Raw genomic sequence first — 24,189 nt, 5'->3', positions numbered from 1 at the left:
AAACAGCAAATGCAGCAAAATGACTTCACTGGGAGTGTTTTGTGAAGCTGCCAATGAATTACTTAGGAAATTTTGGAAGACTGTGAGAGTTTAAACCTCCAGCAAGACACAAACTCCAGCTCATCTGTACAGCTGGGGTAATGCCTCTGTTGCCCGTGGTGCTTGTATAAAGTCAAGAATTACAAGGTGATGGGGTTTGCCTGCTCCAGGAAAATGGGTTTGTTAAATCCACATGACCTCCTGTCCCAGAAAAAAAAAATGTTTAAGCCAAAGGCTGGATTTTACCCAGGTTTAGAAGAGCAGATTGCTTTTCCATGGGCTGAGTTAGCAGGAGTCTGTCACCTGCTGGTGGCAATGATCAGGCACTCAGTGATAGGCTAGGAAAGAGTAAAGCCTTGCTTTAATGACAGCTGTGGTTTGGTGAGGTGCTCTGTGAGCTGAGTTCTGGTTGATGGAAATCAAAAAGGGGAAAAAAAACACTGCTGGAAAGGTAAGACATTGCTGAGTGGTAGTCAGAAATATTGTTTTATAGATGAACTGCTCTTTCTTGGGGCATGTTTTAAGCAAAGCCATTTTTATTTGGTACTGTAAGTTGCCCAAAACTTAAATCAATTTGCACATAGCTTAGTATGTGTATTATGTCCTACTAATTAAGACTTTTAACATTTTATTTATGCTATAATAAATATAGCCATCGATGAATTCTAGAAATATTCCTCCCCAGTTCTGTAGGCCTCACACCTGCTCAGTTTTCTCATGCAGAGTTGCATTGTTGCTGGTGCTTTTTTTGTGTTTTTCTTGGGTTGGGGGGGAGGTTGTTTCAAGTTTAGTGTTATTTTTGAATGGTTGTGTTGGTTCCTTGTGTGTGTGCTTCCCCCAGTGCTCAGCTAGAGTGGACAGAAGACCAAGATGGGTTCAGTTTCTGACTTTTTTCCTTATTTGCTGAGATACTAGAAATTCCTGAAAAAAAAAAGAAAAAAAAACCACACAACCCCCTTTTTAAAAAAAAAAAAATCACGTAATTAAGTGCTGAGTTGCATCAATTTGCACCCGCTCAGTTGATCCAAGCACCTGTAAGCAACACACCAGCTCCCTTATTTAGCTGCTTATTCACATATTCCTACTGAAATGTAGCTGCCCCTTGAGCAGAAGGATGTGCCCAGTGTAACAAGGAGGTTACAGCTATTTTGTGGACTGAAAGCATTTTTCAAAACCATGAACATCTCAGTACCCTGGTTCTTACTCAGAAAGTGGTGCCTTATTTATCCTTTGGGTATTAGCTGTTATGGTTTTCCTTGTTTGGTTTTTTTTTTTTTTGGGGTGGTGTACATAACTTCTATTTCTGGCAGATGAAATGTAAAATTGTGCCCAAATCAGGGTGGTAATTTTGATACAAAAATGTTTCTGAGGTAATGAAATATTAAGTGTGTACATATGATGAATGACATTAAAGGACCAATATCACCAGTGAGTGACAGGCAGGACTAAAATGACAAAAGTGAGCGTGGCCTCCCTTTCTTTGAAGATCTAGAGCCAATCCTGAGTATCAAGAGCCCTCAATCCACCAGAAAACATGCAGGCATTAAAGCCTGCAAACTAAACTGCTGTAGTATAATTGAGAACCAATTTCAGGACTGGGTTTCACTTCCAGGGAAATTGGGACATGTGGAGTTGTAGCACAAGTGCATGGGAGCTGAAAATGCAGAGCAGCTCCAGCTGTTCTGAATAAACCCTGAATGGCCCTTGCTGAAATGATTATGCCTCAAAATTCAATGAAATGCATCTGATGAAGGAAAAAACACAGGAATTGGTTACTTGCCCTGATCTTCTTTGTTTCCACTTGTAGTTTTAAGCAAACTCTAATTTCCTCAGGTACTATTAAACAATTAATTAACTTAATTATCTAGAGAGTATGGATGCCTATTTGGATAGCATATTAATTGGAGCCAGTTCTTTTCCTTGATGCTGAAGATGATCACAATCTCCTGAGAAAGGCATGAGACCACCAGAACAAGCCTTGCACAGCAAAAATGAACAAAAATATGCAAATACAATTTCAAATGAAAAGAAACTTGCAAATGCTGCTTTATTTAATTCTTACAATAGGGAGGCACTTTTACATTAAAAAAGAAGTGTAGAGGTTTCATTAACTACAAAATTCTAAAGTATTATTCCGTGAAAACAAAGAGAAATAGTGTCTGTGTGACACAGTGATTGTTTTTTCCTTTCATTTCTATACAATTTATTACATTTTAACAAACAAAACCTAAAAAAATCTCTAGCAAACAACAGCAAAAAAACCTTTTCTTCTGTTCCTGCAGGCCAGAAGCAGAACATTGATGACACTTTGCTTTTATGTTCCTAATCTCTTAGTTTGTGCTTGTTGTATGAGGCAGAGTCTGACCCAGGGGCTTTCCAAGATTAATGGGTGCCACAGAGATATCATAAATAAAGTGATCATGTGTTTATTTCATGTCAAAAGTCTCAATTCAGCTCTGCCTTGCATGCAAAACCTACTTGTTTCAGTCTAGCTGTTCTCCAACTAAGACTTGTAGGCAGAGTGTGTGTGCTGGTATGAAGGAAGAGCAGGGAAGGGTGACTGCAGGAAAGGATTTCCCCTCCATGGAGTCAGAATTCCAAGCTTGTTTTCCATGCCATCCTAGAAAAGTGACCTTGTATTAATGGCAAGGAGCCCCTGGGTGTCAGCTTCTTGCTGGGCTGTACTGGGTGAAAGTTGGGAGCAAATCCTGTATTGCACTACCCAAGTGGGAAGTGAAGTGACCAGTAAGTCCAGCCAAAGCAATAATAACACTGAGAGATGTGCTCAGATCTGCACTAACCCTTGCATTTAACACTGGAGGAAACCTCCCTGATGTCACTCAGAATATCCCTGGAGAAAGGCAGTCCTTCAAATGAATATTGTCACAATCCATCCTTCTGGACATCCACTTGCACTTCAGTGTCTCAAGTGAAGACAGCAGAGCTGGGGTCAGGAATGCTGGCAGATAAATGTTTCTGCTTGATGGATGAGAGGATATATTTATACCTCACAGCAATTCTCTTGCTATTTATTTGGTTTGGGGTTAACAAAACCACCAGGTGAGCTGCACAGGGAGGCTTCTGGTGCTGTGAAAATGAGCTTGGAAGTGGAAAGAACACTCAAAGGATGTTAAAGAAATATTGGAAATGCTCGAAATCAGCACACCTGAGGAAAGCAATACTTTTCAAATCACCTGTTGGTTTATTAAAGTTGGCTGAGCAGAATATGGCTTTACATTGAGGTTACTGGCAAAACTCGGGTTTTCAATGGCAGCAGGGCTCACAAATCTGTTCTGGAGCTCCCTGAAGGCAAGGTTACCCAAAATAAAGGGACTATGATGGATCATCAGACTGTGCTTATGCTGAGCAGTGCTAGGTTTGATGGAACAAGTATTTGCTGCAATTCCTTGGTTTTACTCAGCAAATTCCAGTTTGATGTCCTGTGATGCAGAGCTCCTTCCTTCAAGCCATTTCCTCTGTTTTTCAAATTGCCTGGGGTGTATTTTAGCCCACTTTTAAAGTAAATGACCTGACCTGATTCAGAACTCTTCAAACTCTAAAGCTGGGTTCTAAAGACAGACAAATTAAAGCTGGTCCAGTATAACCAAAACTGTTTTCAAAAACTGAGCTACTTAAATAAACACTTCCATTTTGAAGTTGCTTTACCACTACAGATACAACCTGTAAACATACTCACAGAGTTTGGGCTATAGATTCCAGGGTATGTTTTCCTCTACCAAAAGCACATATTACAAAACCTGTACAGATTTTTTTTTTTGCATGTTATGCTTGAAAATGTACTTGGTAAGTCTGGTTTCATTTAGATTCTAATACACTAAAATTATTTGCAACTTGAAACTTTGTGCTGCTATATGAAATATAAGATGTAAAATTCTTTCTAAACAGAAATTCCTAAACTTTCTGTCCAAGCTAAATATGTCAAAGGACATAGCATGAACACGAAAGATAAATCTAGCTTTAAGATTTCCCACTGATATATAAAAGAATGTTTTACAAAATTTTGACCTTGATTGTCTCTTTCCAGCTGAACAGAGAGGGTTTTTTCCCTCCATTCTATATTGAAAGGGAGAAAACCATGCTGCTGCTTCTTTCCCTGGCACATCTTGCACGAAACAATGCAAGCTCCATTATGGCATGAGACTAATTACACAAATTACATCTGAAAGAAAAAAAGTTAAATTAAATCTGAACAGTTACTGCATGATCAGTGGGCACGAGTGAGATCTGATGTCGTTGTGTTTGGAAATGGCTTCATCCAGATCCAGCTGTCTGTTGTTGACCTTCACCTCCATGCAGCCATTATAAAAAGCAGTCACTGGTGTAGCACCCAGAGGAACATCTGCACAGAAACACATTCACTTCATTAGGCCAAGGCATGCAAATTCCTATGGAATTTTCAGTCAGTCAAAACGTGGGGAATACTCCATTCCCCATCCATTATTTAGTCATGGGAGAAAAGGAGCAATTTGGCAGGAAACACTTGAGTTCTTCTGCCTTTTCTTTAAGATCAAGTCAGCAAAGCTGAGAAAGGCCAGTAAAATGTTAAATATGCATTAGAAGTCTGTTCCCATCCAAAAACTGAACTCCAGAAATGTTTTCCATAGTGGCTTTTCCTGTATTAACAACAAGAATTTGTTTCCTGGAGCCCACTGTTCTTGTCCTTATCTACAAACAGCTGTTTCTGGGCTTAGAGGTCACATAAAGAACTCCCTTGCTTTTGCCAGGAAGCTACTCTAGATTCAAATCTGCAGCTTCTCACTTGGGGCACCCCTGGGAGCTTCACACATTTTCCTGCTTCCTCACTGCTGCTTCCAAGTGAATTCTCTGTGAAACACTCACTTTATCTGCTGCTCTTTTAGGTATTGTTTGGCTTAGGGCAGCGTCAGATCATGGATATGTTTGCAGGAAACAATATGTTAAGCTCAAAATGAACCAGGCATTGCTCTCAAGTCTTAGGGTACAACTGGCTTCTTACAAGGCAGACCTAAGGGATGCAAGCACCTTCAGCAATTAGAATGAGGGTGATCAGGAGCTGATCTCAAAAGCATCCTCTCTTTTTTTCAGGTGTTAATCACCCTATCCCTCCTTAGGAGATAGATTTGGTTATCTTAGGAGCAAGAAACACTGTTTTCTCACGATTTTATTTTGCTGTAAGATGAGGTATTGCATGGAGTCCTGTAGAATTGTTCCCTTCTGCTTTTTTCACCCATTGAGGAAAACACTGCTGTCACAGAACCATGGAAGTTTCATTTAACCTGCACTAGTGGTGCTGAAATAACAGGGGAATACTCCCACCATTGTTACTAGTTTGTAGAAAGGGGTATCAAAAATGGGGACTTATGGTCTTCATGAAATGCATGGGGTTTTTGAATACAGAGGCTTGTTTTTTGGTGGGATTTTTTTTGTTTTATTGTGTTAATTTGCATGTTTAAGGTACCTTTTAAAACTTAAAACAGAGACAACAGAACTGAGATTAAGGAGCAGCAAGTAACTAATACTTGCTTCTTATCTCTTTGGGATGCCTGAATAATGCAAAGCTCTAAAAAAGATTCATTTAAGCATCACAAAGATGAAAAGGCCCAAGAAATGACTGGAATCTTATTTACTGTGGCTCCATTAAACTGCTAACTCACCTGTATTAAGTAAAAACTGACTCATTCCTTGCCAATTCAAGACATGTCAGTCAAATTTGTAGCATTTTCTTAGGAATTATGATTCATTCTCCATAAAATAGTAACAGGATACAGAAAAGTTCTACAAGGAGCAATACTGTAACCATGGCACCTTTCCTCTAGCAATTTTCAAGTTTTAATTCAGGTTTTGACTATTTCTCACCTGGGGCAATGATCTTTTTTTCTCTTGATTCAGCCTGAAGTCAAACTATTTATACAGAAGTATGTGCACACTTCCTGGACAAAATAATCCTTGTGATAATGTCGACATTATGTCTCAATAATGTTAACTTGAAGCTTGCTTTGAATGAACTATTTGCTGTTTCAACACATTCTCTGTCTCATAAAGATTGCCAGTCATCTCTTGCTCAGGGTTTAATTGTTGAAACCATATTCCTGACTTTCCCTTCTGCACTTCTGACACTAGGATTATTTACAAATATCTGCGTTTCTTACATTTTTGATGCAGTTCCTCAGTTGTGCCAGATGGTGGCATTTCAGAAACGTGCAATGCTCACCCAACTCAAAATCAAGATATTTTCCAAATTCAAACCTCTAGAGAGCCACTTCTTAATGTCCAAATAATGCTGCTGTTGAAAAGTTGGCTGCCTCCAAAGCTGAAATGACTGGAGGAAGCAAGAAGGCACTTGAGGGAAAAAAAACTTTTTTTTTTTTTTAATAATTGTAGGTTTTTCCTAGCATGGGTAAGTCTGAATACAATCAGGCTGTTATAAATAATCAAATTAATGAAAAGAAACAGGTCTCACCTGGCAGGCCACCCAGGTAGGTGACAACATTTGCCATCATTGCTTGATGCAGAGTTGAGAGTTGCTCAGAGTTGGTTCTGTCTGTGTGTGAATCAACAGCCAGTTCAAGCTCCTGTTTGGTCACTAGAAGTTCAACCTGCACTCTTCTGGGGGTACATAATTTCTTTGATTCCAGCTGTGCAACAATGGTGCTCCCAATGGTCACAGTGATTTTCTAGATGGAAGAATGGTAGATCACCAAAGATGCCATATGCAACTTTAATAAATCATTATACTTGGTTCTGGTGCACTTTGTATTTGCAAGTAAAAGAAAATATTAAATACTGGTACCTTCAGCTGGAAAAGCTGATGTGTAACCATCACTTCTGATGATGAATGCCATTCTTAAATTTATAAGTGAGAATGCTTTACAGGGAACAACTCTGGATACAGTTCTGAGGTGAAATCCTGTTTCACCTAGAGTTTTAAAGGTACCCAAGTGTTCACTACAGGCTCTTATTTTGGGAAAAAGCCTGGAGTAGCCATGGTGCATAATTATGCTCTAGCTTGGAATGGCTGATGTAGAGGGATGTAAATGGAAACGTAAGGACAACAAAATCTGTTAATAATTTGGAACTAACATGATGCCCTTCCTGTATACACTGCTGTCACAGCTCCCTTTCTGCTCTGTGCATTTGGAAGGAAAGGTTACAGAAAACATGATGGAATGGATCTGAGCTCAGACTACATAATGTAATCACTAATGAGTGATTAGTGCTTAGTCACTGCTGCAGCAATCATTAATAGACAGATATTTTCTGCACATTATTACCCACTCTAATTTTCAAAATACTGAGGCTACCAGCTGCACTGCAAGTGTGTGAGTAGCATTTTTTTAGTTTGATTTTTCACCTGGCAGCTGCTAGGAGAATTGTAAGATCACCTGTGAGTCAGAGGAGTTAGAGTCCACTATGGACAATGCAAGAGGCACTGTTTCATTAGAAACCAAGGCAAACATAACACCAGTGTCTGTGGATGGGCGAATAGTCAGAGTCACATTTATTAGCCAATCTTCAGCACTGTCAAGATTATCTGTTTTAAAGAGAATAATTGAAATTAGTAAATGCACTTGCTGATGAAAAATTAATATGGGGTTAAAAATTAGTATTTAAATCTCCTCCCTACTATGGAAAAATTAGTGCTAAGTTTTGAACTTATAGGAAGAACTATAATTCTAAAGAAACCAAACCAAATAAACCAAAAAGAACCAAAACCCACAAAAAACTCCAATTAACTTTTAATCCTGGATCTTCAATAGTGGCCAACTTTTGCAATTAAACTTCTGAATGTAAAACACTCCAGAAACTGAACAGATAACACTACTGTGATCAGAATCCTCATTCAAGAAGATTCCTAACAGAAGTTAAGGGATCACTGGTGGATGCAGAAGTGTATAGCTTAGTTTGTGTGACTTTATTTTCTTTTTTTTTTTTTTAATTTCATCAGTTCCATCACCAGTCCAACAGAAAAGACAGGGATAGAAAAATACTTACTATAGTTTATCTGGAATGCTGCCATTCCAGTGCCAGGGTAGAAGGATCCTCTCCCCACTGCTACTAAACAGTGTTTGCTTTGTTTTTCTTGAATAACTTCATTTACTCCTGAATGTCCCTGGTTCATCAAGTTCCAGGCCCGGATACAACCATCCAGACGAGGGTTAATCTAGAACAGAATGACAGCACTGGGGGTTTTAGTCCAAAGTTGGGTTTAAAATGTTAACAATGAGGCATTATTTTCCACATCAGCTTATTTCTATGTAGTCAATATCAGTAACCAATGCTATAGGTTACAGCAGTGATGGTGGGAGAAAACCAAGTGACAGGCATTTGGTACCTCAGCCTTTAAAAGGTATTTATGGTTTAGCATTTCCCACTTTGCTGCCAGGATTTGAACAAAATAATATTGCTTCCACTTTTAAAGCTCGTGTTGTGATCTAGACAAAAGGACAGCAGATTTTCTGCACTGGAAGAAAATGATCACTAGAAATGCTCCCTGTTCAAAACTTTATCTTAATACAAAGATAAAGTACAAGGAAATTTCTGGACTTGTTTTTTATTGGATAAAGGGAAGTTATTGTATTGTTCCATGATTTTTTCTGTGCTTTGCTTTTAAGCAAAAATTTATTTTTAAAATTATTTAAAAAAAAAAATCTAAACTCTCTGTTGAGATTGCCAGTTAGTTTGTTGCAACAACTTGACTGTAGCCATTCCTGAGGCTGGGAGACTGAAAGAATCATGGGCCTTGTCCAGCCTGGGCTGTTGTAAAACCTTTTAAAAATGAAAGCTCACTGTGCTGCCTGCACAGTGAACACTGCATTTAGAGCTTAGCAAAAGCCAGGACCAGGACGTGAATCACCCTGAAATGCACTCTCAGCAGTAGCAGTGGTGGTGATTTAGGGAATCTTAAAGCCATATTAGGAAACAGGCTACAGAATCCTCAAAGATTAGACCAGAAGTGCTGTGTTTTAACAAGTGAAGCCTTACTGAAGGCAGACTGAAAAGCTTCATACGTGTTTATTTTCAAAACAGTGATTTAACAGCCACATTTTCATTTTCTAAATGAGTTTCATGCCAGGCTTGCTTCTTCTGTGACTACCAGGAGTACACATTTGAACAGAGCATGATCAATCAATATTAGTCTTATTATTATTTAATTACCTGTTTAACAAGAGCACCGCCCACTCTGCGAGGCAATCCTGCAATGTACACCTTGGTTTCCAAGAAACCCTGGGATTGTTTAAACAGGGTTCCTGGGCTGTTAATACTCATCACAGCCTCTTTAGCTATTTTTACACTGATGCTGTGTTCTAATTCTTCAACCGATACCTGAAATAAAATACAAATAATTACATATAAACACATATGAAAATGTAGAATACATTATTTTTTTAAAATAACATAAGCCCTGTGAAGCATGACTAATATTTCTTTAAACCTTGTAAAATAGTTTTAATGCAGTCACTATTTAAACTGTATTTAAACTTGATGCAGGACAGCTGCCCATATCTAGAGACATTCTAGGAGGGTAACAAACAAAATCTAACTGACATAAAAAATTTGGTGTGCTCTACAGATTGTGTGAGAAAGACTTTTCATCTCAGGTGTGAAGGCTTGAAAAGCAAGATGAATTTTTTGGTTTAGCAGATGTAAAACTTGCTCTAAACACAAAGTATCCAATAACTGTGCACTTGACCATGCAATCACAGTTTTGAATATCGTGTTCTTTCCTTTTCATGTTTAAAATGAATAATTGCTATGTTGATAGCTAGAGGTAATTATCTTCTCTTTGATTGTTAAAAGGTAGCAGAATTTCCTGATGTAAGGCATTCCTGTGCATTTCTTGGCTGTTTTTTAAATATGGGGTTTGAGTGCATCATTTTAAGCCTTTTAGTAGTTTAGTTTAGCTCAGTTTCTCCCTATTTTATTTATCAGCATCTTCCCACAGTGACTAAAAGGAAAGGAATGGGAGAAGGAAATCCAACTTACTATATGCCACAGTCCATCATTAATGGCCTTGCCTCCACTGGTGACTTTTGTTCCAAACTCATTCTTGAATTGAATCTCAATCTTTCCATCCCTAAGAGCAAGCAAGATCCACGCTGAGTTGTCCAGGGATTCTGCATACAGGATCACACCCTCTGCGTCGTACGTCCGGAAATCAAACTCTGCTGTAAATCTGAGTTGTGAAGAAGGAATCTTAATAAGAAGACAGGAAAGGTGAAATACTGTACAGCCCTGGATAACTCATTAGTAGGGTCAGAGAAAGGTTCAGAGATAGTAACTTTTGGTGTCTCTGTATCAGAGTAGTTGTGATTTTTTGCACAGAATGGAACATAAGCCTTGCTCACTCAAATCCAGTGGGAAGTTTTCAGGTTAACACCCTGACCTAGGATTTCAAAGAACCTTGGTGCAGTTCCCAAATTCACTCTGAGCTTTACTTGTGAAGGATATCCCAGTCTCCTGAGTAAGAAGAGAGATGTAATCTTCCTGTTGTATTTTGTAGGGATGCAATGCAGACAAAATATAAGATCTATGATATGCTTCAGTACAGCTGGATTGCCAAATGTTGTCCTGAAGGAATTATAACCCATAAATTTGCTCTGCCTTTCACATGCCATTCTCTCATTAGAGGATTTGTTGGCTGGATCTAGGTTGAATGTGTATATGTAGCAAAGTTAGGATTTACTGTGCAGTAGAGGAGAGTAGAAGTAGAGTAAAAACAGCCTCTGGGACTAGACAAAACAGATTAAAGGTGAAAGGAGAAAGCAAAGCATTTGGAAGCTGGGGTTTGCCAAGGCATCTGTAACTCGGAACTGGGTCGCTGTCCCTCGCAGTGCTGCTCTGTGTCCCCTAGATGGGGCTGTCCCTCGCCAGACGCACCCAACACCGCTCTGTATTTACACCGGGCTTCAAACATTTATCATCCCTGAAAGCTCTTCCAGGACAGCGTTAGTGCCCGGTCAACTTGGAACAGCGGCAGAGGACAGAGTTCTCAGTATTTATGTCCATCTGTACGGTTTTGAGGCTCTGGGGATCACCAGCTCCACAGCTGCTGCTGTTACCTTCCAGTTGTTTGGTCACTAAGTCAGGGAACGCTGCAATTTTGGCTGCTGCAGCAAAGAGGTCCAAGGGCAATAAAGGGGTTAGTGCCATGGGCAATAGCTCTGACAGCTGTAAAGAAAATCATCCAGCTGGTGCCAGACAGAGTACTGTGCTCTGTGGGTGTCCTTGGGACACTCTGTGTGTGAAAAGAAGCCCAGGGAGGGGCAGGGGGCAATGGCCTGATTTTCTTGCTCAGCAGGATGGGCAGAGCATGTCCTAGCATCTACTTGAAGCAGGGGTGGAGCAACAGCAACATCCAAACTAAAGCCATTCCCATATATAACTGGAAGCTGTACTGCAACTATAATAGTTACTATAACTGTAACTGTTTTCATATAACTTCTGAATTTTATGTTAATTCTAAATGCCTTCCTGTTTATCATTCATCATGTAAAGGTATCTTAATGAAGGGGGAGATGGTGATATAATTTAGGCATGCAATGCATTCTTCCTAAACCCTCAGAAAATTAATGGAAACAAATGTCTGTCATTCCAATGCATACTTTTATCAATAGCAAATGCTTACCTTGTGACATTTGGCAGTTTGAACTTTAAGTAGAGAACGGGAATTCCAATAAATTGCTCTGCCAGGTAAAGCAGTTGATAATTCTTTTCAAGATTCAGTGGGATACACTCAGTAACAGACTGAAAATGGTAGAGGAAAAAAAAGCTGTTAATGCATTGTGGTAATTTATCATGCAACTCCTGTTGTTGCCTGCTAGCCTTTTTTATTTTTAAAATAATGGCTTACCTCTGGGATTTTTTTTCTTTTTTTTTTTTAAATTTGAATACCTATGTACAAATGAAATGGTGTGGTTTTGCTTTTGCTTGAAACATCCCTTATTTAAACTGCTGGAGGATGATCCAGGTTGACACATAGTTCTGGTGGATTGAAACTACTATTTAAATATTTAGTTTTTGAATTAAGAATTCCAATCTTCCATCAAGCACTTTTTCACCAGGGATATGACACCCACCTTCTAGAGAGCTACCAAGCTCTGCTATTGAAGTTCTGCAGAATCTAAACCTGTTCAGTTGTTAGAAGGGAACAGACTAGAGCTATACCTTGGGAAGACTCTTAAAGTGAAATTAAAGGATCACAGTGCTTATGGACAAGTAGAAGCCTCAAAGCCTCTTTCTCAAATTTGAATCCCTCAAGACATTCTGTGACTGTCTCGTACTCTGACTTTGCTATTCCTGATGCATCAGTTCCATTAAATGTACAGGTGTTCTCCTTGAATTTTATGGCTACTTCATTTTATGGCTCTTGGTGTCACTAGTTTATAGATTGAATATATTTTTAGCTGACTGAACTTTTCTTCCCCAATTAAAAGGCATGAAATTAACTTCCAGATACAGAATTAATCACTGTTGAACAACAGTTCTGAAAATAAGAGCATCTTCCAGCCTCATTACATCTCACCATTTCAAGGATGAGCAAAAGGAAATAGAATGACTGCCAAGTGCTGTTCATTAAATTTCAGAAAGTACAAACAAGACCTAATACACAGATCCTGTAACTTGTGTCAGATCTTGTTCCTGCAGTTTAAGCCAAATTTTGTTATACTCTGTTAGAAGTGTTTTATTGTTGTTAGAAGTGTTTTATTGTTGGCAGTTATCTGAGCTCACTTCACATGACATCTCAGACTGCCTGAACTTTTCAAAGTATATGAGATCCACTTACAAAAAAATCCTTGGACTTCAATCTTTGAATCCCAATTCTCTGGAGCTTCAAACTTTCTGCTCCTAAGAAGTGTAAATTTTCAAACTGATCAAGAGCAGCCCATTTTGGCTGCAAGATGTTCTCCAATTGGCAAGTATTACTGAGTGCTTTTCCTTAAGCTATGGCAGATGAGAACTGTGGAAAACAATCCAGGTTTTTTTTTCAATCCAAACAGAATAATTCTGAAACAGTGAGCAAAAACTTTTGCACAGCCTAAGGAAAACTTGGGAACATATGGACAAAAGGAACATTCTGTCTCTGAGTGGGCTGAACAGGAATTATTTGTTTGATAGGAGAAAGCTGAGGCTTATTTTGGAAGCAGCAGGGAATAAAGATGCCTGGCTAAAGCAAGCAGCTTTTGACAGGACTCCTGTAAATGAGCATGCATGAACTGAATGGCATCCAAATCCCTGCTGCTTTGTGAGCCAAACCATAGATCAGAATCCCCAGCATTTTCTCAGGAATTTTTAATCACTTCTCAAATAGCTTCCTATTTTCCTTAATCTAAGCTTCCCTCTCATCAAAAAATACCAAACTTTGTGATTTTCCACATGGAATTTTACATAGCACACTTTTACCTCACAATTCTTCATGTCCTTAGAGAGCTTGAACCCTTTCTTGCCATCACAATAGCACCTGTAACTTCCTGGTGAGTTCACACAGAGTTGAGCACAAATATTTTCAGCACATTCATCAATATCTGGCGGAAATTAAAGCAGACAGAAGATTTTTTTTTTTTTCACGCCACAGACTAAAAACTAACACAAATTAATGGAACAACAGACAAGAGAGGTTCTCTGGAATAACATGAGTCCAAAAGGTGATTTAGTAATCTGATAGAGGCCTGGAATACAGAGCTGGAGACAATTTGGTCTGATTTCTGAGGCACAAGGTGGCTGAATAGTGAGAGACTTAGTAAATTGCTGCCACAGATGGCATAAATCCCATTCTGGGTCAGATCTCTTGTTTTTCTTGTAAGACACAATGAGAGCTCAGATTACTAAAAGTATATGGGGCAAATATGTGAAGAAAGAATGTGCTTTATTCATATAAATCCCAAATAATCTCAGGGCAAAATACCTTTTAAAATAACATACAATAATCTCCTGATGCCTAAGATTCACACAGCTTCTGCTTGTGGAGAAGAACAGTCTAATTTGAGCTGCAAATCAATAAGAGAACTTCATTTTATATTTAGTAGGTTGTGCAAAGTAAGTAATTTAGAAATGAAATAATGTTCAAATGGCCAATGTAAATTTTACATTTATAATATAGAAACAAAATCTCTCCTTGACAAGAGACTCCAATGAAGATTAAAGCAACTGCAACATTTATGCTGAAACAAATAGCCCTTCTAGTGGGAACAAAAGAATTTGTACCAATGAATGCATTTAAATCTGGAGGTTTTTAGGACTAATTTTTTTTTTTCTTTGCTGTTGCTTGGAGGAAGAGAGGTAATGAAAAACATAACAAACCCTGTTCTGTTCTTCAGTCTAATAGTATCTGTCATCATAGAGATAGCTGTGCATAAATGTATGTAAATTCAATTTTCCTAATAAGCATAATTGAGTTTAGCCACCTACAAGCAGTATGACAATGAAAAGCTCATGTCATTTAGTATTTCTGTAAGGCTACATTCCTGTCAGGCTGCACAATCCTGTCCTTAGACAGGATTTGGTGACTCATTTAATGTGGTTACAACAAGGTCTAAAAGCTTAGCAGCATAATCCTCCTGCTAGGGAGGTAAGACTTTCCCCGTTGGAATGTCGTCATCTTGCAACCTCCTGAATCCATGTCCCAGCAGAAACACAACACTTACGTGGCTTGCATCAAATTGGATTTATCTGAAGGAAACCCTAAGCGGAGTAAAAATTAATTACTGTGAAGTTTTTCTCACTTTGGTGCATGCAGGAACAGAAAATTGTCAGTAGTGTTTTAATCCCGTAGTAAGTGGACAAAGAGCTGACACCTGGGTATGTAAACACTGCCACTGGGCAGAGCTTTGCCACAAAAGACCTGCAGGAAAAGCCATGGAGCAAAAGATTCATGGCCATCCAGGAAGGTGCTTTTGTGTCCTTTTGAGCAGTAATAAAAGACAGCTTTTAAAACAAAAAGCAGCCACTGATAGATTTTCCTTAAACTGACAGTGTAGAAGATTCATCTTTGTAAAATTCTCAGAGCTTTCATACCCGTTTACAACTGAAATTTAATTTCTGATGTGCAGTAAACAGCAACTTTAACAAGCACAGAGAAATAGAACATATTTGAAGACAAATATGCAAACACTTTCAACACTGGAGAAGTTATGGTCTTTGTATGAGTGGCTTCTTGTTATTTCACTGCTAGCTATCAATACTTTTCAACTTTGCTATAATTGTTACAGAACTTTGGAATTTTTTAGTTCCAGATTGTCATTTCAGGAAAGATTCTTTTGGAGCAGCTCATTTTTTTCCACAGTTCTTTCTCTGGATATTTTGGAATAGTTTAATTTGACATTTGAGATCTTTATAAAAAACATTTTGAAAAAAACTTTAGAGAACTGCCATGCTGTCATGTAATACAGCCTGACAACAATTCATTTCATAAAGAATATGAAGATTCAGAAATGCATCAGTAGATGAGGAGCTCAGATGTGTATAGCAGTGGATTAAAAAAAGAAAAGAGGAGAGGGAACATGAAAGATATGAAAAAGGAGGAGCTGGGGACAAAGACACACCTTCACAGTTCTTGGAAGTTGAATTATATCTGTAGCCTTCTGGACATTCACACTCATATCTCCCCTGGGTGTTTTTACAGATGGCAGTCCCACAGATGTTTGGATGTAGCACACATTCATTTATATCTAGAAACACAAACAAGTTATTAAAATACAACTCCCACTCCTGCACACCATTTTTCTTCCCAACCTTATCCAACACTGTGCAAACTGACTAAGACTGGCAAAATTTTTTGGTAGCTCTACCATGCTGTCACTGCAGACTAGAACTACAGCCAGAAAGATTTCCAGAGGGCTGTAAAAGACACTTCTGCATGCCCCCAGTCAAAAAATTCTCTGCTTGCTTATCTTTCCTATCCCTTCATATGGGTAACAGGGAAAGGGATGCATGTCTAGGAAGGCAGAGAGAGAAACAGGCTACAGAATTCCCAGAAACTAAACCAGACTGCCTAGTAAAATTCCATCTTAGAAAAAGACACCCAGAAAGACAAGAGATAATCCAATCAGAGGTTCTTCCATGCTACAATCAATTCATGTCAGTTTTCTTTTAATTGGCTATGCTGAGAGGTGTTCAAGTCCCTCACTGTCTCTCTATCCCTCAAACCATTTTAGTGTCTGTCTTCTGTCTTGTTTTCAATTTGTCAATGTCATTTTCCCAATGCAGATGTGGCAGTGGGATTCAGGGTGTAGTATCAATCTTACTAAGTGTCTTTGAGACAGAAAAATAGCAGATCCCTGGCAGTACTACACTCATAGCTGCAGGGATCATTCTGGTTTTCTCTGTGGTTTTGTAACAGTTGTGGAAATGGTGCTGCACAGGAGATTTTCCCACTGGCTTGCTTGGAGTCCTGGAACTGTAGTAAGTCAAAGCTGCCCTGAATTCAGACTACTTTTTTAGTAAGTTAGTGTATTCCAAATTCCTGATTGTTTAACTCTGTAGTCGCATGTAATAAAATACTTGAATGCAGTTTATCAAATGATTAAACTAACACTCAAGGCACTAAGGTATACTAGTATATTTTTATCTTTGATTACTTTTTTACCACATTTTCTAGTATCTTTCTAAGAATTACAGAACTTTTAACCAATTTATCTCCTTGCCCTTTTTCATAAACCCACAGTCTTCTGTCATTCTGGCATGTCTTTGGACAAAAAAAACCAAAAACATCTGACATCATCCCAAACTGTTGTTCCATTAAAACGGAATGAAGTTCTAATTTTTTCTAAAAATGCAGTAAGAACTGCTAATTATGTAAATACACGGTCTTTATTTGGAATGGAATGAAGCTTGTAGGTCATGGCCAACAGTAGACACAAACATGTACAGAAAAAATAATGCTGGGTGAATCAAAGAAAAATCTTTCTCCCCATTAAGAGATTTTTTGGATTCATTAATAGCTTCTTCTCCAACAAACTTCAAACTGCAGAAAGAGCAGCATGACTAATTTGGAGTGATTTAGCCTAAATCAGTATTTACCAGAGAGAATTTCCATGGTAACAACATCAGCTATTTGTATCACTTCAGATTCTTGTTTCAGGGTGCTTAAAGGATATGTCAAACTGGTGAGAGACCAAAATGAGCTTTATGAAGCTCCAGTAATGAAGCAGAATCTCATCTATAGCCACTCCCTCTTTCCTTGCTTCTTGATCTGGTTCATTATTTGGCTGCCCAAATGCCTGCAGTGTGTAAGGAATGAGCAGCCAAACTAAACCAGGGCTGGATTTTTCAGAGGCAATGCAAAAGCATTTGTGGAACTATTGGATGAAACCCTTCCCTCTCTCTGGTCAGCAGGCACTGTGGTGGCATGGAAAGATGTTCCCCTGAAGTTTCCCTACCTCCACAATCCCTTTTGTTGGAATGCATGAAGTAGCCATCTTCACACAGGCAACGGAAGCTCCCAGGGAAGTTGGAACAGCGTTGGCTGCAACCTCCATTGAAGTCTTCACATTCATTTATGTCTGTAAAGAAAAGGGAATCAAACTCTCTGCTGACAGCAAGGCATCAACTGACCAGCTGAAAATACCGTTCAATAGTAGAAATGTAATTGTGCTTCTGAGAACCAACATGCCATGAAACTGAAGACTGTACCTTCCTCACAGTTCTCTCCTCTCCATCCTGCTTTGCAGACACAGGTATACTTGGCTTGTCCATCTATGCAATCCTTATATCCATCTTTATGGCATGGCAGGGGGCTGCACTGGTTTGAAATTTCTGTGGGATGGAAAACATCGAAAATCCTTGTTATTTGGGGTTATTTCTCCTCAAGAATCACTTTAGTCTTTCTTATTCTCTTTCTACAAGTCATGAAATAGGAAAGGTCTTGATGTATAACATGAAGCACCCCCACAACAATCTTGCTACTCATTCTGTCAGCAAGAATTTTTAAGTGAGTGAGAACATACAAAGCCACCAGAAAAGTATTTATTCTTTGCCAGGCAGAAAACAACTAGAAGACAAATTACTTGCTAAGTTAATCCCTGCAAGACGTGACCAGACTTTATATTATTATACTTAAAATATGTATTTCAGTTTTTAAAGAACAGTGCTCTGCCCCCATCATAGTAACACAAATTTCACTAGAAATATTAAAGTTTCAAGAACTCGAGATTAGAGAGTTGAGTTTCTCTTTTCAAGAGTGGTCAGTCAGAGAAACTGGTAATTTATTGCACTATTACAAACTGATCCAAAAACATGTTCAGCCATGACGTGTGCAGTGTAATTATTAAGGGTTTTTTTTGCCTTCCACTGCTTTCAATGATAAAAACAGTGTCAGATGGTTAAGGGTAAGTATTCTTATTTAACTGGACGTTTATTTGATATAATCAGGCTGTAAGAGGTTTAGAGAGTTGTTTCAACTGCAGCAGTAGGAAATATGGTAAAAATGGCTTGCTATGAATTTCCTAGAAAGAACACATTCATGCTGGACCTGTGAGTGTATAGGCATAAAAATCGAACATTTGAGAAAAATCCCAAATTTTGTGTGTTGTGAAATTTTGTTTGGAATCAATGACTGTGTTACAGATAATATTTTACTTTTTTGTTGTTGTTGTTTTTGATATTTTAAGATGTTCAGCTGGTAATGTAACTACAGGCCAAAGAGTAGGCTGACATGACAATTAACAAGAGACTCTCTTACTCTACCTGACAGAACATGACTTGCTAGAGGCAAAGGGTTTGGCATAACTGTTAAAGATGTGGTAGAGTACAGAGGACACACTGGGGAATATTGCTGGGTTGCTGCAGGACACTTCTGTTTGCAGAACTCTGCCTTCCATGCTGCAGTCAATTGTGTTCCTTTATCTTTATAAAGTTAAAAGCAGTCACTTAAACTGCTTTCTCTGGAAATGCTGTCTCAGCTGACGTTTTTTGGTCAATTTCTGGTTTTGATTATTGAGTTTTCCTGAGTTAAAGCGTTTTTTGTCTCTTTTTGTGTCTCTGAACTGCTTTTTAGCCACCGTGTGTTCCAACATCAGCACTTACCCTTGACACAAGCCCTCAGGTCAGCTGGAGAGTCTGGAGTGACTGCAGCCACCCTGAACACCCCTGCTCGATGGGAGGCCAGGCAGCCTGCAAATGCAAAGCCACACAATCAGCCCAGGGTCCAAACAACTCATTTACACTGAAATTACACCACTTGCTGCACGGCATCTTCAAAGAGCCTGTTCTCACAGCCTGAATTGCAAAACTGGTCTGGGCATGTTAAGGACAGCTGATGACAGCTCAACCTTCAGAGTGCCTCTGTGAGGATCTCAGCACACAGGACATTCTCTGCACTATAATCAGCATGGAAATCATCCCAGTGCTAGGGGCAGAAAAACTAAACCAGTATTACCCAAATGAGAGCATCACTGAATCATACGCTACAATTGTTTAGGGATTTTTTTTTTTTGTACTTACTTAAATATTTGGGATAAAAATATTCCTGCAGAAAGAAAAGAAAAATAAAGGCTAAGAAAAATTTCAGGTAGATAAAATGACAGCAAAATACATCATTGAATATATTCTGAAGTATATTGGTGTTATAACTACAAAAGAAGAAAAAGTTTGAGTCACAGAATATAGGCCTGGTTTCTACATTAATGTAGTATGGGCTAAAACAGATTATTTAGTACACATAAGACTCAGTGAGATTAAAATACTGCAGTGAGTTGGACACTTGCAAAATGAGGGCAATGCAAATGAATTGGATGTCAAAATTACTTTGAAAATTGTCTCTTTAAATGGGGGGATCTTGCCCAGTGTTGTTACTGGGAGCAGTGAAGTCCACAAGGCTGTCTTTCCCTCTACAAAGAATTCCTATCTATGTCATAGATACTCACAAAATACTTACAGTTTCAGGATTATTTTCAAAGATTTCCCTGGCTTCTTCCCTATTGCATAATTCTTCAATGCATTCTCTTTCTAGATTTCCCTTCTTACTTTCTTCCATGAAAGAGTTTGCTCGGCGTTTCCTCTGCAGGAACTGAGAGGCATACTGCTGGGATAAAACTGGGGAGAAACAAAGCAACTCTGTTATTATTGAGTTATCTTTATCTGAGTTAATATTATTATTGTTATTATCTCTTTTTGCAACAGCTGAAAAATGCCGTGAACACTGAGCAAAAATTAGAATTTAACACAAAATTCTGAATTAAATGCTTCGTCAGGAGTTGATGTTTGCTATTGTTTTGAAAAATGCAAGCAAGAAATTCTAGGATTCTGTATGTGGGAGCTGTTTCTGATCAAAAAATCCTGAATCTGTGCTATTTATCCTTAACAGCATCCATGCAAGAAGCATAATTTACAAGTCATGCTCAGGACAAGATTTATTTGTTATGGTTATTATAAAGCCAGATATGTAAGCAACAAGTAGATAAAAAAAAATGCTGATTTTATTACTGGTTTCAGTGATCTGCAAGTAAATATTCTGACCCTATTAAATTTATGTGAGAGCAAAATTATGTATTACAAAGTCAGGCTGCCTGTTGTATGTAATTAATACAAGTGTAATTTTATCTTTCAGAACAGTGAAGAACAAGACAAAGGTGAGAATGTTATCCTGGGAATATCAAGGCAGACAGCCTATAAATACATCCACATTTTGCAAGGTAAAACAATCCTAGCCAGCTTTTATGATTCAGACCCAGCATGAGTCATTACTTAATTTTCATGTATCTGGTTATTGTCATTTTAGAGACTTTTAACAAGTGGTGAACACTGAGAAATGACACTAAAAATGAAAGATATCTGCTTCAATGCTCTCTGCAGAGCACACAACACTCCAGGAACAGCCTCTAAATTAGACTGCCTGGTTTAATTTTTGGATATAGCTTGTGATCAAGAGAAAAATGGATGAGCACAGCTGGAAGAAGTCCAGCTGACTGGGTTAAAGAGTGCAGATGACAGATGTTAACTGGAGTGCACCACACTTTGCTTTCCTCAGCCTCTGCACAACTTAACCTTTCAGAGTGCCCAGCTGTGTGAGGGCTGTGACACCTGCAGTGCACATCAGGCCTGGTGGCCACACAAATTCATCCCAGCTCCACAGAAATGAGCCATTCAGGTACACAAAGTCCATCCAGTACTGCCTGTGACAATTCCTCAAAGCCAGAGCACCTTCACGAGCCACACCAGCGGCCAAGTGCCAGAGAAGAGCTCCCAGTTTCTCTGCACTAACAGGAAAAAAAAATAAAGAAGCTGACTAGAAAGAGCAGATAATGAGGCCCAGGGCTTGGAAGGAGATAGATTTAACATTTAACTAAAACCACAACATCCTAAACACATTAAAGGTCTCTACTAAGTGGCAGGGAACATTCTGAAGTGCTGCAGCGTTGGGCAATGACCTGAAGAAACCTTTGTGTGTTACAGCCTCCTGAGTGAATCTGACATGGGCTGAGCTTGTAACTACAAACTAATCTATTTGCTTTCATTCTGGTAAAACTAATCATCCTGGTAAGGCAGTAAATAAGATTTCCTGAGCATAAGGTGGATGCACAGCTCACCTCCAAGGTTTTACAGCACAGCTCTAACTCAGAGATAAACAAGCAAGTTGCTTAGAAAGGAAAGAAGTTCAATTAATTAGACTAAATGCTTTATTTCTCATTAATACGAAAGATGTAGAAAGACCTCCTGTCCTGAGGCAAAAGGAGTGACAACAGAAAATTGTGCATTCTAGCTGCTGGGTTTATTTCCATGGGAGATCTCTACCCCCACAAAGATGTTGACCTTTAGCTACATCATTGTCATTTTCACATGATTTTACAGTAAATAAAATACAAGAAATTTTCAGTTGTGTACAAACAGATGTAACACTTTCTACTTCATGTCTTCAATACAGTGGGGCAATGGGAATAAGTCTTTTTCCCTACATCAGAGCAGTTTATCCTTCTCCCAAGCTGATTTCCTGTAACTTCTGACTTTAAATAAAACACATAACTCTGAGCAAATTCCATGTTTCTTTAGTGCAAATATTTCAATCCCCATGCACAGAATTAGCAGTGTATTTATTCATCTGCGTTTTAATTACAAAGACTATGATAGGACCTTTATTAAAAACAAAAATTCCTGACTACTGCTGCTGCTGCTGCCAGTCTGATTACAGGAAACTCCAGCCCATTTCTGATCCTGCCAAACCAAGTTAACCCTTAATGCACTCGGGGTGCTTCATGGGGTGGTCACTGAAGCCTTGTGCAACTCCAGAGCCTCACAATTTCCAGCACTGGGGTACAGCCACTGTGTAGTGAATGCTTATCAAGCATATAAAGGTGACACTACTCAAAAAGAAGAAAAAAAAAAAAACTTATGGGAGAGGATGAGATTCAGCGGTTTCTTACAGCTGCTCTGTCATGCAGATGCAACCATAAACCTGCTTAAAGTGGGCCACTAAAACATAACTTAGAGCTGCTTACCTAAAACCTGAGCCAAGGAAAGCACTTGAATAAAACTAAATAAAGAGTGACACCACTGTAGGAAGTGGCATAACTTTGTTTGCACAGCTCTGTAACTCCAGTGACAAGAGTATCCTGAAAAGCTCCTCAGTGACATTACGCAGCCAACAAAATAAAGCTGGCTGCTAATATTTACCTGCACCTTCTCCAAAATGTGTCCCTCGCCTGATATTTGACCAAATCCACCTGCACTGAGGCTTGCAGAGACAACTTTGGGATTACTGAATGATATGAGCTGCATTTTAAAGCTGTTTTTTCTCCTTCCCCCTCTCCTCCCCTGCCATTCCAGAAATCCCTGGCACTGTTCACAGCCAGGGATAAGGAACTGGAAATATGGAGCACAGAAATTTTGGATGAGCAGGACAGCTCATTTCCTGCTGTTAAGAAAAATTACAAGGTATGCAGTGGAGAAGATAAATGGAACCAAAACCGTGATGAAAACATGAGGAAAGATCATTATGAAATATTTATATTTATTAGAAGGTTTATTTTTGGGAGCAGTTAAAAAACGTTACAAAATGAACTTTCATCTTTTGATACCGCTGCCTTCCCAAGTCAGACAACCCAGCACCCTGCAGAATAGCAAACATTCGCTTTCTGCTCTGCCAGTTTAATCATTAGTAAAACGGGTCAGAAACAGGAATACTTTGAGCTGCAATTCTGCCTGTTTCAGCCACACTGTCTTCTTCCACTATTAACCTCAAAGACTTTCGCGTCAAAGGCGGAGAACTTTATTTTTTTTGTGTGTGAGAGCAAGCAGCTCTCAGCCTGAGAGGGCTGAACTTCCAAACTGAGTGCCGCTTGCCGGACTGCACAACAAACCCGCTTTCCCGAGGGCTATTCCCGCAGGGGAACCAAGCTCCCGGTGCGGACACTTCCCCGAGCCCAGCTCCCCCCTCAGGAGCCGCCACCGAAGCCCCGGGAGAACCAGCCCCGGCCCCGCGCCCCCGCCCCGTGCCGTGCCGCCTCACTCACAGGTCGCCGCCTGGGCCAGGGCGATGGCCAGCGCCAGCAGCGGGAGGCACCGCGGCCTCATCGCTGCCGGGGGCGGCCGGGACTGCGCGGCGGCTGCTCGGCGGGGCCGGCCGAGGCTCTGGGGGCGGGAGGGAGGGGCGGCGGGAGGCTGGGCCGCGCCCGGGCCGCGCTGCCCTGCGGGAGCGTCACCAGGGCGCCGGGGACAGCGCCGCGGGGGCGCGGGCGGGTCGCGCCTGGCCCGCCCCGCGGAGGCGGCGGCCGCACTCGGCGGGCTCGGCGGGCATCCCCGGCGGGAGCGGAGGGCGCGCAGCGGGCGGGCCCCGCGCCGGAGGGAGCGGCGCGGAGCGGGGCCGGGCGGGCATTGCCCCCCACGCCCCCATGGCGGCGGGGTCGCGCCGCTCCCGGCGTTCGCTCCCGGGGGGCCGGGGACGCGGATCCTCGCCGCTGATTGGCTGATCCTCCGCCGGCACCGGGCGATCCGCTCCATCCTATTGGCCGGCCGCGGTCCTGCCTCCTGGCGTGTGCGGGCGCGCCACTAAGTGTGTCCCCTGCCGGCCGCCGTCGGCCGTCTCCCGGGGTGACGGGCTCGGAGCGGCGTCCCCGCGGCCGCGGAGCAGCGCCTGGCCGGGAGCGGCCCCGCCTCACCGGGAGCGGCTCCTCCTCACCGGGAGCGCCTCCGCCTCACCGGGAGCGGCCCCGCCTCACCGGG

General features: G+C 40.4%; 1 protein-coding gene and 1 long non-coding RNA gene across 2 annotated transcripts; one reads left to right on the top strand and one right to left on the bottom strand.

Moving 5' to 3' along the window:
- The first annotated feature begins 416 nt into the window (after positions 1–416).
- On the top strand, positions 417–21,928 carry LOC135295051 (uncharacterized). The gene is made up of 3 exons (XR_010357097.1): positions 417–490; positions 20,582–20,666; positions 20,753–21,928. It is a non-coding gene; the product is annotated as an uncharacterized LOC135295051 (long non-coding RNA).
- PROS1 (protein S) lies at positions 2,055–24,118 on the bottom strand. Its single transcript, XM_064411111.1, has 15 exons — positions 23,481–24,118; positions 19,910–20,067; positions 19,477–19,501; positions 19,060–19,146; positions 17,668–17,790; positions 17,415–17,537; positions 15,579–15,704; positions 13,441–13,562; positions 11,666–11,784; positions 10,024–10,213; positions 9,196–9,363; positions 8,032–8,200; positions 7,422–7,570; positions 6,500–6,713; positions 2,055–4,399 (listed from the first exon to the last, which is right to left on the bottom strand). The coding sequence occupies exons 1-15, from the start codon at positions 23,965–23,967 to the stop codon at positions 4,254–4,256; spliced, it is 2,406 nt and encodes an 801-aa protein (XP_064267181.1). The 5' UTR covers positions 23,968–24,118; the 3' UTR covers positions 2,055–4,253.
- Positions 24,119–24,189: the final 71 nt, after the last annotated feature.

The sequence above is a fragment of the Passer domesticus genome, chromosome 2 (assembly GCF_036417665.1).
Source record: "Passer domesticus isolate bPasDom1 chromosome 2, bPasDom1.hap1, whole genome shotgun sequence".
Classification (NCBI taxonomy): domain Eukaryota; kingdom Metazoa; phylum Chordata; class Aves; order Passeriformes; family Passeridae; genus Passer; species Passer domesticus.
This window is presented reverse-complemented; position numbering and strand designations above follow the sequence as displayed.

Bases quoted from the DNA above. Each gene is read 5' to 3' on its own strand.
- PROS1 (XM_064411111.1), bottom strand. From the start codon at position 23,967: ATGGAGCGGATCGCCCGGTGCCGGCGGAGGATCAGCCAATCAGCGGCG. The intron at 10,214-11,665 runs GTAAGCATTTGC...TTCACAACTCAG, and splicing joins AAACTGCCAAATGTCACAAG to ATTTACAGCAGAGTTTGATT. The intron at 7,571-8,031 runs GTAAGTATTTTT...TCTTTAAAACAG, and splicing joins AGCATTCCAGATAAACTATA to ATAATCTTGACAGTGCTGAA.